The sequence below is a fragment of the Danio rerio genome, chromosome 8 (assembly GCF_052040795.2).
Source record: "Danio rerio strain M-AB ecotype USA chromosome 8, GRCz13ab, whole genome shotgun sequence".
NCBI lineage: Eukaryota > Metazoa > Chordata > Actinopteri > Cypriniformes > Danionidae > Danio > Danio rerio.
The window spans coordinates 17,130,561-17,149,277 of record NC_141028.1 but is presented as its reverse complement, the minus strand read 5'-3'; the positions used below and the strand labels follow the sequence as shown (position 1 = coordinate 17,149,277).

Genomic DNA, 18,717 nt, shown 5'->3' with positions numbered 1-18,717 from the left:
TATTGAAAGACTATTTAAAATGTCAATCAGCCTATTTAAGACGGGTGTCCAAATTCAGTCCTAGAGGGCCGATGTCCTGCTGAGTTTAGCTCTAACTTGCTTCAACACACCTGGCGGGAACTTACTAGTACACCTAGTAAGAGCTTGATTAGTTGGTTCAGGTATGTTTGATTAGGGTTGGAGCTAAACTCTCCAGGACACCAGCCCTCCAGGACCGAGTTTGGACACCCTTGATTTAAGACTATTTAAAATGTCAATCAGCGTAACAATAGTGACATTAAAAGCCTGTTTCAGGAACAGCACATATCCAAATGACATTTTTATAATGTACGTTAATACTATACTTCAAGCACTATGCTATATACCCATAATTCAACAAGATATTTTAATCATTAACAAAAATAACGACAACAATAGCAACAAAATAACCTAAAACTAATAGTGAAGTCATAAAATTGAGCATGAACTCTTTTCTTTTTTTTTATTCAATAAAGATCAAATTAAGTGTTAATTTTGTCCATAAACATATCTGTTAACCTGAATGACCACGTAACATTATATCAGCTATATTTGATATTCTCTCACACACACACACACACACACACACACACAAGCATATAATTTCAAAAAATAGTCCCAATTCATAATGATACAATGCTCACTACAAATATTTGAATTTTTAATTGGAGGGTGACATAAAACAAAAGTGTATTTGTCAAGACAACATAAATATTATAAAGGAGGCATCAATCACATCAGTCCACTCATTTCTTCTTCCAGAATTTGCTGTAATCGTCAGCTTTGAAATCATCATCAAAATCTTCCAATTCTTTCTTCACTGCCTTCTTCGGTTCTCTTTTCCGCATCCTGATTTTCCTCTCCATTTCAGAGAGTGTGGTGAGGTCCACAGGCATCTGGCAAAGAAAAAAAAATTGTTAGCTAAATATTAGGTTAGATTTAGGTCGCCAGAGTCTAAGGACAATATTTTTTTACATCCAATAACGGCGGTGATATTTGGTTGATTTTTGGTTCTGGTACAAAGTGACCAAAATCCAACGTCGAGCCAACATCTTAAACCAGGGGTGCCCAAACTTGGTCCTGCAGAGTTAAGTTCCAACCCCAATTAGACACAACTGAACCTACTAATCAAGCTCTTTCAAGGCATACAACAAACTTCCAGACAGGAGGGTTGAAGGAAGTTGGAGCTAAACTATGCAGGACACCGGCCCTCCAGGAGCGAGTTTGGGCACCCCGGTTAAAACCAATGTCATATTGATGTCAAATACTGACATTTATTCAGGTATGGCAACCAAAATCCAGCATCTGATAGACGTCATATTAGTAACGTCCACACAACATCAATCTGTGACATCATTAGACATTGATATTTGGTTATTTATAGGTTGCGTTGAAAAGTTACGAAAGTGTCGGCCTGACGTTGGGTTTTGACATCAACCCGATTTTCATTGCCAAACAAAATGAAACACCCCACGATGCTGGGTCACAACGTCAATCAGCATGTTGACTTCCTGTGCCTGCTGAGTTAATAAGGAAGATATAAAGAACTAGGTGGCACAGTGGCTCACACGGTGGCTCAGTGGCTAGCACTGTTGCCTTACAGCAAAAAGTTTACTGGTTCGAGCCCCGACTGGGTCAGCTGGCATTTCTACGTGGAGTTTGCATGTTCTCCCCGTGTTCATATGGGTTTCCTTCAGGTGCTCCAGTTTCCCCCACAGTCCATAGACATGTGTTATAGGCGAAATAAATAAACTAAAATGTCCGTAGAGTATGTGTGTGAATGTGAGTGTATGGGTGTTTGCCAGTGCTAGGTTGCGGCTGGAAGGGCATCCGCTGTGTAAAACATATGATGGAATAGTTGGCCGTTAATTCCGCTGTGGAGACCCCTGATAAATAAAGGGACTAAGCCGAAGGAAAATGAATGAATATAAAGAACTAACCTTCATTAACTTTCTGGGCTCCTGATATCTGATGTTGATGGTGGACCCGTCAGGTCTGACCAGCAGAACTGGATACATTCTCTCATATTTCTGCCTGCCAAGCCGGACCACGCTGGTTCTGTTGGAATCTGACTGAATGACTGTGCTGTGAAATGAGGATGTGGCTTGCAAACATCTGTGGGTGAAAACTGCCTGAAGACACCTGTGCAAAACAATAACAGCAAATGTACAAACAATCACATTAAACTAAATATTACTTTAGAACTTTAGTTCAATTTCATTAACGTAGCTGCAGTTTAACAAAGCAATTATGCAAAATGTTATTCACCAAAAATTACATTCCTGTCATAATTTACTCACTCTTCACTTCTTTAAAACCTACTCGAGATTCAGTAAACTGTTATGAAAACAAAAGAAGATATTTTGAAAAATGTTGGTCGTTTAATGCTTACGTCATACATATTTTTTCCTACAATTGAAGTCTATGGGTTCCAGCAACCATTTTTTCAAAACATCTTCTTTTGTGTTAAACAGAAGAAATAAACTCAGAACAGGTTCAAAACCACTCAAGGCAGAATAAATTGTGAGGTAATGTAAAGCTAAAATACACGGACTATCACGTTATACATTACGGTGCTCCTGGTTTGCGACTTACCTAAATAAGCCCTTGCAGGGATGACCAACTGTATTTAAAGCCATTGTCATTATGTTTGCAACGTTGGAGTTGTCTATCTAATAAATGTATTCATAAGTGTAAGATTATATTCATAACTTCAGGATGAAGAAGGTCACCATCAACAAACGGCATGGAGGTGCATCAGCATAAATGTCCCCCTGGAAACTTGTACGGCAGCTTCTGTTAGTTCCGTTTGGAGTTTTGTTTAAAGTTTATTTATGCGACTTGACTACTCAAAACCTTAATAACCAAGTCAAAGTTTAGCACGATATTTTATTTCAATATATATATACAGAAAGTATGTTCATATGTTCAACTCGTTATACAAATAGGAAGAAAACAGATAGAAGCAAAGCACCCCATGCAGAAATATCCAGCTTAAACCAGCCTAGGCTGGTTGGCTGGTTTTAGCTGGTTGACCAGGCTGGTTTTAGAGGGGTTTTGGCCATTTCCAGGCTGGTTTCCAGCCATTTCCAGCCTGGTCTTAGCTGGTCAGGCTGGAAAATGACCAGCCAAATCCAACTAAAACCAGCTGGTCATCTCCCAGCCTGACCAGCTAAGACCAGGCTGGAAATGGCTGGAAACCAGCCTGGAAGTGGCCAAAACCCCTCTAAAACCAGCCTGGTCAACCAGCTAAAACCAGCCAACCAGCCTAGGCTGGTTTAAGCTGAATTTTTCAGCAGGGACAGCTCAAGGTCCGATTACTTTTCATGGATTGACATACATTATCAAGTGAAGTGGATTTTATACTCTTTAAAGTGTGAAGTTTATATATATATATATTTAAATTGTATGTGTATAATCTGCTTGTAGACTTGCATACCATTAGAATAATTACCATATCACAAGAAATGGATAAGTTATATGGTTACCAGGTATGGGTCAGGGGTTAACCTAGGTGGAAATTGAGGTCAGGGGTTAACCTAGGTGGAAATTGAGGTCAGGGGTTAACCTAGGTGGAATTTGTGTGATATATGTAGAACTAAGACAAAAACAGATGACAGAGGTGGAATTTGGGGTCAAGGGTTAAACTAGGAGGGATCTTGTGTAATATATGGAGAACAAAGGAAAACAACGGATGTAAAAGGGTATTTAAGTAAGGCCAGAAGATGAGTGAGTTAGAATTTTTCAGACAGAGATGCTACTGGGGGTCTCCTGAAAGTTCTCCTTTGTTGTCAACAATAAAGTATATTCTTCTGATATTCATAACCTCCAGACAAGAGTTTGATTCAGTAAGAGAAAAACCAAGAAAACCACTACACAAGTTCAAATAAGCAAATGCGTTTCAGGTAGTGCCAATGTTTTATTCTAGTCTTTGAGAACATTTTGTTGGGTACACAGTTTGCATCATGAATAACTAGAATTTGTCAAACTGGACTGAGGAAATCCACCAAGTAGAAACAACAACGGGAGCAATGCTACATTCATTCACTTTCCTTCGGATTATTCCCTTTATTCATCAGGGGTCGCCACGGTGGACTGAACCTCCAACTTATGGAGCATATGTTTTACACAGTGGATGTCCTTCAAAGCTCCAGCGGCAGTAGGCTACTGAACATACACATCCAATCTCACTCACACACTACGGCCAATTTAGTTTATTCACCTATTGCGGATGTGTATAGACTATGAGGGAAACCGAACGAACTCGGAGGAAACCCACACCAACACGGGGAGAACATGCAAACTCCACACAGAAATACCAACTGACCCAGTCTAAGCTTGAACCAGCGACCTTCTTGCTGCGAGGCGATCGTGCTACCCACTACACCACCGTGTCAACGCCCCCAATGCTCCATCCATTCCTAATATTATTACTTTTTTAGTTTTCCCTTTAACACCTGAAAATGTACAACTTCACAGAAAGTATATAAAAAATCTCATTATAGGTTAGTCAAAATTGGGAAGCAGAGTCCTAAAATCACTTTCCATCCATTCATGACTAAGATACCAAGATAAGAGATAACCAGTTTATCCACATGTCATCCTCTCATTACATTGATCTTAATTCATATATTTTAATTTGAAAAAGATTCTGCATTGTTTGCTGTAAATGTGGGCAAAGATAAATATATGGTACATCTATACCCCCGTTCTTTTCTTATTAAAACACTCTGGAGCAACATCAGGGGGTAGGTTTGTTCAGTACTAGTACACTAGTCTGAATTTTAGACAAATAATATAAATGTAACTCTTTAAACGTGTTTGTCCATTGAAGCTGAAGTGGAAGCCACTGCATCCTTATAATGTGCTGCCAGTCTGTCTGCCTCCCTGTGTCCTGAAAGTAGAGCTCCTTGCACTGTGCCATAAAGAGTCTTCATCGTGGCCTCACCTGCAAACATGACCTGCAGATGCTGAAATAAAAGTGAAAATGCTTTAGTTCTACATGAGATGACATACTAAAAACATCTTTATAAAGTCTATATCTCACTCAAATGTAGTTTAAAAAACACAGTTATTATCCATTACTTGCTTTATTTTATTATAACGATATATGAAAAGGGGTGGTGCAGTGGTTAGCACTATCGCCTTAGGGCAAGAAGGTCGCTGATTCGAGCCTTGGCTGGGTCAGTTAGCATTTCTGTGTGGAGTTTGCATGTTCTCGTGTTCGTGTGGGTTTCCTCCGGGAGCTCCGTTTTCCCCCACAATTCAATGACTATGCTATATAGGTGAATTGAATGAGCTAAATTGTCCATAGTGTATGTGTGTGAATCAGAGTGTAAGGGTGTTTCCCAGTGATGGTTGCTGCTGGAAGGGCATCCATTGCGTAAAACATATGTTGGATAAGTTGGCGGTTCATTCCGCTGTAGCGACCCCTGATTATTAAAGGAACTAAGCCGAAAATAAAATAAATGAATGAATAAATGAATGACGGGCGAGGTAGTGGTGCAGTAGGTATTGCTGTCGCCTCACAGCAAGAAGGTCGCTGGGTCACTGGTTCGAATCTCGGCTCAGTTGGCGTTTCTGTGTGGAGTTTGCATGTTCTCCCTGCCTTCGCGTGGGTTTCCTCCGGATGCTCCGGTTTCCCCCACAGTCCAAAGAGATGCAGTGCAGGTGAATTGGGTGGGCTAAATTGTCCCTTGTGTATGAGTGTGTGAATGTGTGTGTGGATGTTTCCCAGAGATGGGTTGCGGCTGGAAGGGCATCCGCTGCGTAAAAAAAACTTGCTGGATAAGTTGGCGGTTTATTCCGCTGTGGCGACCCCAGAATAATAAAGGGACTAAGCTGACAAGAAAATGAATGAATGAATGAATGACATGAAAAAAATTACTTACTGCATCAGGAAACTGGCTGCCCTCTAGTGGTTGTGCTAGTGTGTCCATAACTTGCCCATCAACACCAACAGGAAGAAAAGTGTAACTTCCCTTTATAAATTTGTTGCTGCGCCACTTAGTGCACAGTATAGATTTGGGCTGTGGAATATTTGCACTGGGTCCTTCAGGGTAGGAAACAAATATATAAAAGTAGATGATACTTATCCCAAATACAACATTGAAATTTAAATAAAGTTCTTCATTTGTTTTAAGTTCAATAACACACATTAGAAAGCACTAGCTAGTTATAACATTTACTTTAAAGGATACTTTACCAAAGAACATTTTGAGGTGGTCAGTGACAGCAGCTGAGAGTTCATTATCTGTCATGGTTTCAACCAGGTCTGCTATTTCTCCAGGACACCAGCCAATTAATACATTTCCAAACCTAAAAATAAGAGAAGGAAAAATCAACAGTGCTGCATTCTTAAAGGTGTCACACTATTATATTATTTAAACTGTTCAATGTCTACTCATTTCCAACCCATTATGTCCATGAAATACATTTAGCCTGATTTCACAAGTTTTTATTATTAGCAATATTAGTTTTTCTGATCTTCTGAATATTTCACAGTTGTGTAATCAGGGTTTCTCCTCTTGAAGGTTTCAGCAAGGTAATTTTAATATTTTTAAAGACCTTTTTAAGATCATTATTGTAACAGTCACCAGCGATCTGCATGGGCTAAATAGCTGGTGACTGTGACAATAAGGATTTTAAAAATCTGCCAGAACTACAAATCTGCCTGCAAACGAACTACAAGTTCCAGTCATGCACCGCTCACACACACACCTGTTCCTCATTCAGTAGATTACACACACTCACAGCTGGGAGCCGCTTATGAACTGATTACATAAACTATTTATACAGCACACACAGCTCTTGGGAGTCTTCTGTTATGTGAAGTGGGACGCTGACAAGAAAGAGCGGATCCAAATGCAGGTTTATTGATTATGGTCAGGCAAGCAAACTGCCGGCCCGCAACTCCTGTCAAAAATATAAAGAGATTTGTAACCTGCCAAAACATATATTTTTGAACCACTATCATTGTTGTGCAGTTGCTTCTAGCCATTTGTGGTTTTGACGCGCCACCTAGTTGACATTTAAAGTACAGCACTCAGACTAGTTTTTAGTTTAATTTTTCTCTCAGTGTGCGGTCGAGAGTAACACACATGCATTTTAATTCTGTGGCTGATTTAAACGTTAAAATATACGTCCATATGTGTTTTATTTTTAATAAAGCTCTATTTTTGCAAATATTCATGGGTTGATTGTTTTATACAACCTAAATTTTGTTGTATAAACGCTTCTTCATGGCTTACACGTTATGCTGGTGGTGTAGCAAATATGCTAAACTCACTAATATTCGATTCAAATGGTCTCATTCTGAAAATTGTACTGCTAGTTCAATTGAACTTGGTAAAGTAAATGTGAATGTGCACATACTTTTCCCTTCTTTGTTGTAGTGTTACAAAATAGAAAGATATTGAGAAGAACAATTGCAAGTAAAGTCACTTAAGTTGCCCAAACTGCTTTCTGCTGTTCTTACGCTATTGAAAAAATACAATTGGTTGGGACAGAATAATAATTATTACGCCTAGTATTTTCATAGCAGTTTAAACTACCCCTTTAAAATGTACAAAAGCTAGAGTTTTGACTGCATATACTCTGTGGAAGAATGATTGAGTGGGAGTCTAACACTCGGCCATACACACAACAACCACAAATGTATTTTAGCAGCTGATGTGCGACACGATAAATGTGCTGATTTGCATTATCGCTGGTGACAGGTAATGCTTGAAATATAAACGTCATGTCTTTTGTCCTAAGAAGCATGAATTGTCAGGTTTCCACTTTTTTATTGTGCTTGAATGTTTAAGCGCCCCTCCTATGAATTTTAAGTCACTAAAATGGCCCTCTACCAATTTGAGTTTGAGACCTCTGACATAAACAAACAAGCAAACAAGGTGAGGGTTAAAAACACGATAAAGAAAGGCAAGGGAAACACGTCGCAATGTTACAAAACTGTATAACAAGACTCAGCCAAGAAGTGTGCGTGTGTGCTGTGTATATAGATGGGTGTTGGCCATACTGGGTAGCTATACAAGAAGAAAGGAAAATTAAGACCTGACTAAAAGAGATTTAAGACCTACAACACAATATTTCATTAAATTTAAGACATTTTAAGGCCTAAAATTTTGTTTTAGAGATTTAAGACATTTTAAGACCCAGCAGATACCCCAGATTAACCTTTCTTTGGGCCTCAGGACAGAAAAGCTCTGCATGCTTTTGAGCCACTGCATTTTGTTGGTGGAAATGGAGGCAGGAGTGTCATCCTCATAAATGAAGCTGATAGAACCAACATCATTCTCCCAGAATGCCTCTTCATACGCCAGAAAGATCTTGGCAATATTGCCAAAGCACAGCTTATTGATGACCTCAATTTTCTCAGTTGGAAGACTGGGGATGAAGAGGTCGGATGCTTGTGCTTTTAGGCAACCTGCAAAGAAAGAAAGAAAGAAAGAAAGCAACAACAACACACATACACAAACAAACACACAAACACTTAGTTACTCAGAGAGAAGATCCATTGTAACTGGCTATAAATACACTCACTGGCCACTTTGTTAGGTACACCCTTAAAACTACTTATAGCCAATCACATAGTCGCAACATCGGTGCATTTTGATCAAGAAGACATGCTAATGTTCAATCCAAACATCAGAATGAGGGGAAAAAAGTTGATTTAAGTGACTTTGATTGTGACATGATTTCTGATGCCAGACAGGCTGGTGTGATTTTTACCACAATCTCAAGAGTTTACCGAAAATGGTCAGAAAAAATAAAATATGTATGGGTAAAAATTATCAATGTCAGAAGTCAGACAAGAATGGTGAAAAAGTTTCAAGTAAAAGCCAACAGAAGTGCATCTCTGAGTGCACATTGCATTAAATCTTGAAGCAGATGAGTAAACATCAGCAGAAGAAGCTCGACCCGGGCAACACTCTTGTCAGCTGAGAACAGCAAACTTAATTCACACAGTCTCAGCAAAACTTGACAAGAAGGATCGATGACCTCAATTTCTGCTGTGAAACTTGGATGATAGAGAACAAGAAAGCACCTAGCAATGTGTATCTAATAAAGTGGCCAGTGAGTATTTAGTCTCATCAGAGCTCAATCCTTATCAACACATACCCAGTGAAACGGTAACTATTACATGATCAGCTAGAATCTCCTCCCCATCCTCACAGACAATGCAAACAGGGTATTGGCGGACTTTTCCTTCAGGAGAAGCTTCATTTTGCGGAGAAGGGAAGGATCCATCCCATTTGATCGTACGGACTTCTCTTTTCAGCAGCAGACGATCCTTAGGGAAGTCTTCTTTTAGTAGATCCACAAGCTGATACATGAACCTGATGGACATACAATAATTAACCCTAAATGAAACATTTAACGATCAATAAATGCACATGATCGTCATACCCTGTAATATTGACGCTGTCCCCCATATCGATATAATACTGCCACGAGTCTAGAGAGATTCTGTGAAGGTCTGAAGCACCAATGTCAATCAGCATGTCTTTTCCGACCAAAGCAAAAACACTCTGCATTCTTGCTTTCTCATCTTCTTGCAAACGTTCAATCACACCCTGGGTTTTCACTGCGTAGTGTTCACCTAAACTCTTTCCTGAGTTTCCCGAGCCACGGTGATAAATGAAGCTCTCCCCATGTTCATACGCACGTCTGGCGAAGTTTGCATTCACTTTGTGCCCTTTATTATTGTAAAATGCTTCTTCGCCCATCTCAGGGAGCTGGTTTAGAAGGCCTTTTAGTAGACAGTAGACTGGGTTTTTTTCTGACGTCCCATGGATGTACTGTGCTCCGGTGTCAACACATGCATTACCTTTGATATAAAAAGAAAGACAGTGACTGTTAGATTTGAAAGAGCCCCTAATATGGGTTTTTGAGAATGACCTTTCATGTAGTGTGTAACGCAGCTCTAAGTGAAGTGAAATATCCAGCTAAGGCTTAAATCTGAACGTGGACAGTGTTTACAACTATTGATTCATTTATAAAAGAATCCTCGTACTTCAAATGAATCGTCTTAATAATGAGTCTTTAACTGTTTTGGCGTGACATGGATACGAAACTTAACCCCTACCCAGTTGTTGCGTGAGCAAACCCAGGAAAATTTGGGGGGGAGGGGGGGGGGTTACGGGAGTTTTTGAGATAAATAACAAATGGGAGGGGCTGGAGATGGGTCTGAAATACAGGAGACTCCCGGGAAAAACAGGAATGTAGGCAGGTATGCGCACACATCCACTATGCACTCTGACTACTTCTACTGTATGTTGTTGATAAGCTGTGCTAGGCATTTCACTCTGTCTCGCGCTGAACGCTGTTTACCTATTGCAACAGGCTGTCATCAGTCCAATCAGCGTAGATTAGCTTTGCGCTAAGGAGGGGTTTGGGAACAAATATATCGCTGAATGATTCAAATGGGAGTCGCTGGGACAATTAAAAATAAATGCATATTATAAGACAATGAAAGTGTTTTTTGACCTTACATGCATATTAGACTGTTGTTGGAGACCCTTACAACCAAAATATGACCCTATTTAATGTATAATAGGGGTTCTTTAATATGGTATATAACCTAACACTCCTTTATATAATTAAAGGTTCTGTATGTAAACTTTTGATTCTTCTAAAGCATAAAAATACCATAATATTTTTGGAAATTTTTAGGAAACATGCTTAATGAACATTCTTGTTTATCTGAAAAACAATGCTGAAGTCAGATATTCTGCTTTGAAAATGTCTGTTACGTGCAAGAGCGCTGTCTGTGTTTTGGTTCTTTAAACCCGCCCACTGCCACTTTAGCCAATTATATTCCAGCACTCCGGGTTGCCTTATTGGAAAACCGTATATTTCATTCATTCATTCAAAAAAGTTCTCAAAGCATGCATCTGTGATCAAAATGGGACCTCCGATGGACAGTAACAGACTCCAAAATGAGACGCAGATTCAGAGTCCCACAAGAGGTTATTAATTAGCAAGTAATATAAATATTATACATGGAAACATTATGTAAGCAGGGGTCCGTTCTTCGTGTGTGGATTACTCAATTAGCTGGATTTGGATGTTAATGATTTGACACGATTTGACATTGACACGTTTCGTTCTTCAAAACTCATCTGAGACTTGTTGTCATAGTAACAGATCTGATAAATCAAACCTGCGTAGGAGCTGGTTCATTTCATATAAACAGGATTAGACAGTATTTATTTACACTTGGGAAAATAGTATATATATATACTATATATATATGTATATATGTATGTATGTATATATATATATATATATATATATATATATATATATATATATATATATATATATATATATATATATATATATATATACATAGTTAAAATATATATTAATAAAACTTATGCAATCTGCACTCCTTAATAAAAGTAAAAGACTGCCACCTGGTGGTTCAAAGTGAAAGTTTATTAATATGAACTATTTAGATGCAAACGCTTACAGCACAATATTCGACTTTTTAAAAATAAGGGTAATAATTTATGCAGTCATGCACAATGAAACCTTTACCAATATCCAAATGCTTTTTTGATGCAAAATTAATTTAAACAGTTATTCCTTACGCCAATTAAAAAACTTGAGTAGGCCTAGGCTCCTATAATATAGAAAATCTTCTCTAAATGTACAACTAAATACATTGCTGTGAATTGAAATACATGATGAATACTCGACACATGAATGTGTAAAGCCTGCAGCCCACAACAAATGTGGAAAGTTATTGCTTGTCATATTTAACAAACCGTTTACTGCTAATTTGATGTCATTTTGCACACATGGATAATTGAATATTAATCAGATGATGTCATTACGCTGCTGTGGCGTTAGCCAATCATTACATTGATGATCATAATTTCGAGAATCGATAGATCTGTCCTTCACAGCACATGCAGCAATCTCAGATCAGTTTATCCAGACATTTTTATCTGATTCGTGAACTTCGTGAACTAAATTAGCCAGAGATCAGTTATCCAGATTAAAAGATCCAGGATCTGGCAAATTATCTTAGATCATTTAAAACCTCTTTAAGATTATTAAATGTACATGCTGAATCACTAATATGTGTTGGTTTGCATTATTTCGCAGTTCTAAAGTTCAACTTCAAATGGTTTATTTCATTTTCAAGATCTGGGGTAAAATCTGCTGCTGCTTTCAGTGGTATGGCAATAACTGTCATGTAAAATGGGATTCAAACTCACATTGTTAGCATTTAACACTGAATAAAGCACATGAGGTGAGGATCGTTGTCAGTTTTCTGTTGTTCAGCTGAAAGAAATAGAAGTAATTTCTAATATATCAATTTGAGGAGTTAGTTAGAACAAAAACAACTTTTAATATGGAAAATATTTATTCTATCACGTGCCGTTTCTTTTATATAGAACACGATTTAAATCAGCCTTAAATAAGCCTTTGGGTTCGCTATTTAGGCTTGCTCCTGTCGGCCCACAATCTGGCAACCTGCACTTGCATTTGTTTTGATCCAGGAATGCAATGCCTAGTTCAACCACTGGGTGTCAAACTTACATACTGCACCTTTAAATATATACAATTTCTTGAGATTTAGCAATAATAATAATAAAGAAAATTCTTATGAAGATTAGCAAAATGGTTGGTTCAAGAAGGAACATATTTTTGCTTGGATGGATTTTAAATGATGTGATGCAATCCGTCAACACAGCAAAAAAAGGATTTTGGAATTTTTAATGGAAGTGAAACTAAGTCATGAGTCCAAAGATTAAGGTTTCCTAAAATAGTTTCCTCTAAGAAACAACCTCTTTTTGTCTCCTTTGCATTAACACTGGAAAATGCCACATTTACATGTCAAAACTGGAAGATCTTCAAAATATGAATTTGCATAACAGTTATATAACGAATATGTTTGATTAGTGCAACAAACACTTATAGTTGAAGACGGAATTATTAGGCCACCTTTGATTTTTTTGATTTTTTATTTATATATTTCCCAAATGATGTTTAACAGAGAAAGGAAATTTTCACAGAGTCTTATTTGTTTTATTTTGGCTAGAATAAAAGCAGTTTTTAATTTTTTAAAAAACATTTTAAGGTCAAAATTATTAGCCCCTTTAAGCTATATATTTTTTCGATAGTCTACAAAACAAACCATTGCTATACAATAACTTGCCTAATTACTCTAAACTGCCTAGTTAACCTAACCCAGTAAACCTTTTAAATGTCACATTAAGCTGTATAAAGGTGTTTTGAAAAAAATGTAGTAAAATATTATTTACTTTCATCATGGCAAAGATAAAATAAATCAGTTATTAGAAATGAGTTATTAAAACTAACATGTTTAGTTTACATGTTTACTCTGTTAAAAAGAAAATTGGGAAAAAATTAACAGGGGGGCTAATAATTCTGACTTCAACTGTACACAATATTGTAAACACTTACATAATATACATTATGTAATACATTAAAAGATACTTATTTGATGCTTGTAGTTGGTTTTTGGTTTTCTGATAGTAATTTAGTCATTACTACTAAAACTTGCAATTAATGTTTACAAAAATTCTCATCCTCATGTGCAATGTTTAATGAAATATTATTGGTATATGGTTTTACTGCTATTACTAATGGTATTACACAATAAAATGTTGCGGTAATCCAATGCTGTGTGAAATATGGACAAACCAAACCACTGGGTTTCATTTACATTTAATTGAAAACAACAACAACAATGCATAGTTTGACCATAACATTTTGGTTATGACAACCCAGGATTTTTAGTGTTGGTATTGAAACAACAACAATAATAATAAAAGTACACATAAATTAAGAAATAAATTAGAATAAATAAAATGATTGTTACATTAACCATAATAAAACCTTGGTTGATTTTCTTAAACCTTTAACTGCCTGCTCTACCAAATGGTTGACTATATTTCAAATAATGACTGTTAGTCATTTAAAGAATGACTTTGAATAATGGTTTACACACACAGCATTGTTGGTTTACAAAAAAATCTAACAAACATCTTGTTGCACTTCTACACTTAATTATGGTTTATTGTAAAAAAGAAAACATGTTAAATGAGAATCTGAAATAGTTCATGGCATACTTCAAAACATGAAGATGATTAAGCGTTCAATAATGTTTTATTTTGATTATGTTTTAAATAAATTGGTCTTACACTTCATATTTTCAGCTTTTTCATAGTGCATGTACTAAATCTGGTACTTTTACCATAAACCAACATATATTATCAACCATTTGGTAGAAGTTGATATTTTAAAAATTATGAGATATGTAACGTTATTGAGAGTGTCAACTTGCGACAATACAAGACATTAACAAAGGAGTTAAGAAATGCAATCCAAAAAAAAATTTTTTTTTGTTTTTTTTGGTGGGGCAGCTAAAGGGTTAAGGACTCTTTCTTTAAATGACTATCATATTCTTACAGAGTTTAACCTTTTTAAACTTTATTGACAGTGGCGAATAGTTTCCAACTTTAATATTTTGATTAAAAAGTGACGAACTTTGCAGAAACCTGAACAGGTTATGATGTATTTACCCAGAGTTGCAGTAGCTACTCTTCCTCCAACATTTTCGGCGGCTTCCAGCACAGTGACGTCATTAAATCCATATTCTTTCAGCTTCTTGGCAGCGGCGAGTCCTGCCACACCTGCACCGACAACCACGATAGATGGACTCCTGTCTACCATGATGACTAAAGGACTGAAGAAGAGATCATCTTAACCGTCAATTCACAAGAAGCATTACGATTACACATTTATTAAAACAGAACAAGTTCAGTCCTGCCGTTCTAAAACAAAAGCGCTTTTGTAGCTTTGTCCTACAACATAGCTAGATTAAGGTGTTTATACTCACTTGTAACGGAGCAGAATGTTGACTATCCACCTTTAGCGGTTAGTTACATAGCTTAGTTCCACTTCCTGTTGTAATGCTATAGCAACCAAAGTAGAAGAAACAGTCCTTTTTTCCTTTTTTTTCTGATCGCTGTATGCATACTTGTCCATTAGGGGGCAGGAAATCCTAAGAAAAGAAACTGAGTTCATGAATATCACCAGAACTAGTCAAGCTTTACTTCTTTTCTGAACATAGGATTATTTCAAGAGGTGTGTTTGTGTACACACAGAACACAGAGAAAACAAGACATGTGTACTGAGCTGCAGCGGAGGCAGGAAGTAGTTTTAGGTACTATGGTTAACCATCTGATTGAATTAGGCCTATATAAGTGCTATTATTGATATTAAATTAAATTTTGATGAAAATACTGAAAGGGCAGGACAGGCCAACAAAGACTTTATTGTCTGTGAAAATTTGTGAAGTTTACTATTGATAGGACCAGGGGTGTTGCTAGACATAAGCACCTTTCTTCACGTGCACATGCCGAGCCCCAGTAAATTGGACCTAGCAACGCCCCTGCATAGGACTCTGATGGTGGCATTTTAAGGCCTATATAGAATCCATTTAAACCTTTTCATTGATTTGTTGATTTGCTTCTTTAAAAGTAAAACAGAAGAACCCACTGTCTGTTTTAAATACCTTCAGCAAAGTATTAAGGGTAAAAGTGCCAGGGTTATTCTATTTGTATGAAATTCAGGTGTTAAAAAAAGCCCATTTTCATTTTTTTTTTTTTTTGCGATTGACTTGCTGAATTTTATTGGGAAGAGTTGCTGTTTTTAGTAGCCTACTGGTAATGCTGCTTAATGCTTGTCTTAAGTGTGTGGTATATGTGTTGTAAATCTATTATGCTGCAGAACTAATCACCCCAAAAGGGCACAATAATGTTTACAGTAACTGTGTAATAAATAGAGAAGGATCTGTGTTACTTTTCCTAACTTTTCAGCCCGTATCCCTTAAAATAACAATGCCAGTGACTCGTGACCCCCACTATCCTCTGAGTTGGTTATAAATATACAAGCACACATATCTATAGATCCATTTTATTTTGGAGAACGCCACATGTGACCATCCTCCATGTTCAGTCATAGCCTGAATTTATTTTTTTATGTATGGAGAAAGTCTTACTTGTTTTATTTCGACTAGAATAAAAGCAGTTTAAAAAATTTTTTTTAAAACATTTTAAAGTTATTTGCCCCTTTAAGCTACATTTTTCTGATAGTCTACAGAACAAACCATTGTAATGCAATAACTTGCCTAATTACCTTCCTGTCAAGTTAACCTGATTAACCTAGTTAAGCCTTTTAATGTCACTTTAAGCTGTATAGAAGAAAAATATCTAGTCAAATGTTATTTACTGTCATCATGGCCAAGATAAAATAAATCAGATATTAGAAATTAGTTATTTAAACTAAGATGCTTTTATTACTATTAGGCACTACTATTTTTTATTACAATTATGTGTTGAAATCTACTCTCCATTAAACAGAAAGAGGGGGGGGGGATAAACAGGGCATTATTAATTCAGGGGGGCTAATAATTCCATATAAACTAAGCAAAACATCTCGTGTGATTTCTTAATTAACCAGTAAGGGCCAGTTAATATTGATTGAAAGTTTAACAAAATATTTTTGATCTTGGGATTTATTTTGAATGGATCATGCAACGATTGCATATTTTATTGGAAATAAATGTTTGTCCATTATTTCAATAATATAAATAGACTTTTTCGATAATCTAAAAAGTTAGGTTGGTAAAGAGACACTGTTACTTTCTGAAAATATACTTTAATCCTACTGCAATGAAAATATACTTTAAATTTGTCCGTGACAGGGTTGACACAATTTTAGGTTTGTTTACTGCTTGTCTACTTGCAATTTATTTATAAATAGTGCAGGAGCTTCACCAACATTCATTTCTTACAGCCTAAGGTCTAATTAATACAACTATGTGGTTAAATCTCAAACTTTTTTTTTTTAATTCTGACATCTCAAAGGCACTTTAGGTTCTATAAAGGAACATTAAAGACGTTTTTGTAATGGTTCATAAAATGCAAATCAATGGGTACTGGTACTTTGACTTTGCGAGTCAAAACAGATAATACTGTAAATAATACTGTTTGTTGCACATCTTTTCGCATCATGAAACCTCAGTGTAATATTAATATTAATTGTGCTTTTTGACTCTGTAAGTTTTAGTAATATTGACTTGCATTTAATGAATGGACTTCTTTAATGTTATTCGGATGAAAAACTCAGCTTCATCACAAACTGTAGATAGCCAGAGGGTGAATACATTAACAGCCAGTTTTCATTTTTGGGAATACTATCCCTTTAAAGTGTGGGCTTTACAGGTTTGTTCTAATTATACCAAACAACATGACCTTGGGCCAAAATTAGCATTCTATCAAGACGAGCCTTGAATATCTTCTTAAAATCAAAACAGCTAAGCGTCCATTTCTTTAATGATACAATTTATTGCCCTAAGGCTTTCAGTTCAACCAATTAAAAAGAAAAAAAAAGACAGAAAAAGCTGTACTAAAACAAGCCAGCCAAGATGCTCATTTGCAGTCTTTCATATTCATCTATCTGCACTTTCAGCTGGCACTTTTCAACACCCAGGATCTGACCAGTGGATAAACTAGCCATTCACTTTTGTCACAATTCGAGGCGACCTTTTGTTCAGCCAGTATCGGATGAATCAATGACCTTATTGTGACATTAATTCATCATCGGTGTCATTTATCATCTTTTGGCGTCGTTGTGTAAAGGCTAAGTTCTCAATAATCTGTGCTTTGTCTCACAGCAGGGTCAAACAGATCTGATCCAGCGGAAAGCAGGTGAGGGGTGAAATCTGTGGCCTGAAAAGACTACACCAACAAACAACAGACATCTTCTGTTGCACATCGAGGGAGTGACGCAGCGCTCATTGTTTATCTTTGTTTAGACAGCCAGTGACTGCGTGTTCTGACAATTTTGATAGTAATCATTGTGACAGAAACATGCCCCTGAAAAGATACTTTTCATGATTTACACGTGCAAAACATGCCATTTATGTGTCATAAACCTGTCACTGAACTTATAAACATGAGTGTCTTGGAAACATCAATATAATATTACTTAAGTTGATTAGATAAAGGATATTGGGAGATTTGGAGAGTTCTTGTTTTTTTTTTTTTTTTTTGGTCTAAGGAGTCAGTACTTTTTCCCATGATCCCATTTTACACTTTTTAATGAAGTTGGTTAGGGTTTCATGGAGGGACAGTCCAGGGGCATTAGGGCTCTAGCAAGCTAATCCCCATTTGGATTTAAGAAAATATTTGTCTATGAGTCTATGATTGGATCTGTGTTGCATAATTAATACGTTTCTGACTTGATGCATGTGAATGTGCGTCAATTTTAGTTCTTTAGTTCATGATGAATGATAAATGGCATGGTGATATTCAGTGTTGGGGGCATAGCTACTGAAGCTACAATTTGCTCAGCTACATTTTTAATCAACTTAAAAATGAATGTAGTTTTTTCCAGCAAGTTGAGGTGTAGCTTGACACGTTTAATTCAATATTGTGAGCCTGCATCCTAAAATAGTACAGCTATAGTATTGGTATTTCACACAAATCATGGTTTTACGTTTATTTGTCACGGTTAATAATTTGTAAAGTATTCAAAACCAATATTCTAACAGTTAATTAATATGAAGAAAGAACATTATGTTAGGGTGTCAATATAATTTCTTACCAGATTAGAGATATCTCTGTTACACAGTTTGGTTTGTATGTT

At 36.6% G+C, this 18,717-nt stretch overlaps 2 protein-coding genes across 3 annotated transcripts; both read right to left on the bottom strand.

Annotated features, from left to right (window-relative positions):
* Window positions 1-466: 466 nt before the first annotated feature.
* On the bottom strand, window positions 467-2,826 carry mrpl55 (mitochondrial ribosomal protein L55). The gene is given in 3 exon segments (NM_001111179.1): window positions 467-914; window positions 1,959-2,160; window positions 2,614-2,826. Coding segments are annotated over 3 exon segments (402 nt in total). The 5' UTR covers window positions 2,664-2,826; the 3' UTR covers window positions 467-764.
* A 1,091-nt stretch (window positions 2,827-3,917) lies between these two features.
* paox1 (polyamine oxidase (exo-N4-amino) 1) lies at window positions 3,918-14,970 on the bottom strand. 2 transcript variants are annotated; one of them, XR_015497194.1, is made up of 8 exons: window positions 14,903-14,956; window positions 14,586-14,749; window positions 9,430-9,850; window positions 9,142-9,359; window positions 7,039-8,446; window positions 6,224-6,621; window positions 5,910-6,070; window positions 3,918-4,988 (listed from the first exon to the last, which is right to left on the bottom strand). XR_015497194.1 is itself a non-coding variant. In NM_001113603.1 (8 exon segments), coding segments are annotated over 7 exon segments (1,473 nt in total). In that variant the 5' UTR covers window positions 14,737-14,749; window positions 14,903-14,970; the 3' UTR covers window positions 4,273-4,829.
* Between the last annotated feature and the right edge of the window lie 3,747 nt (window positions 14,971-18,717).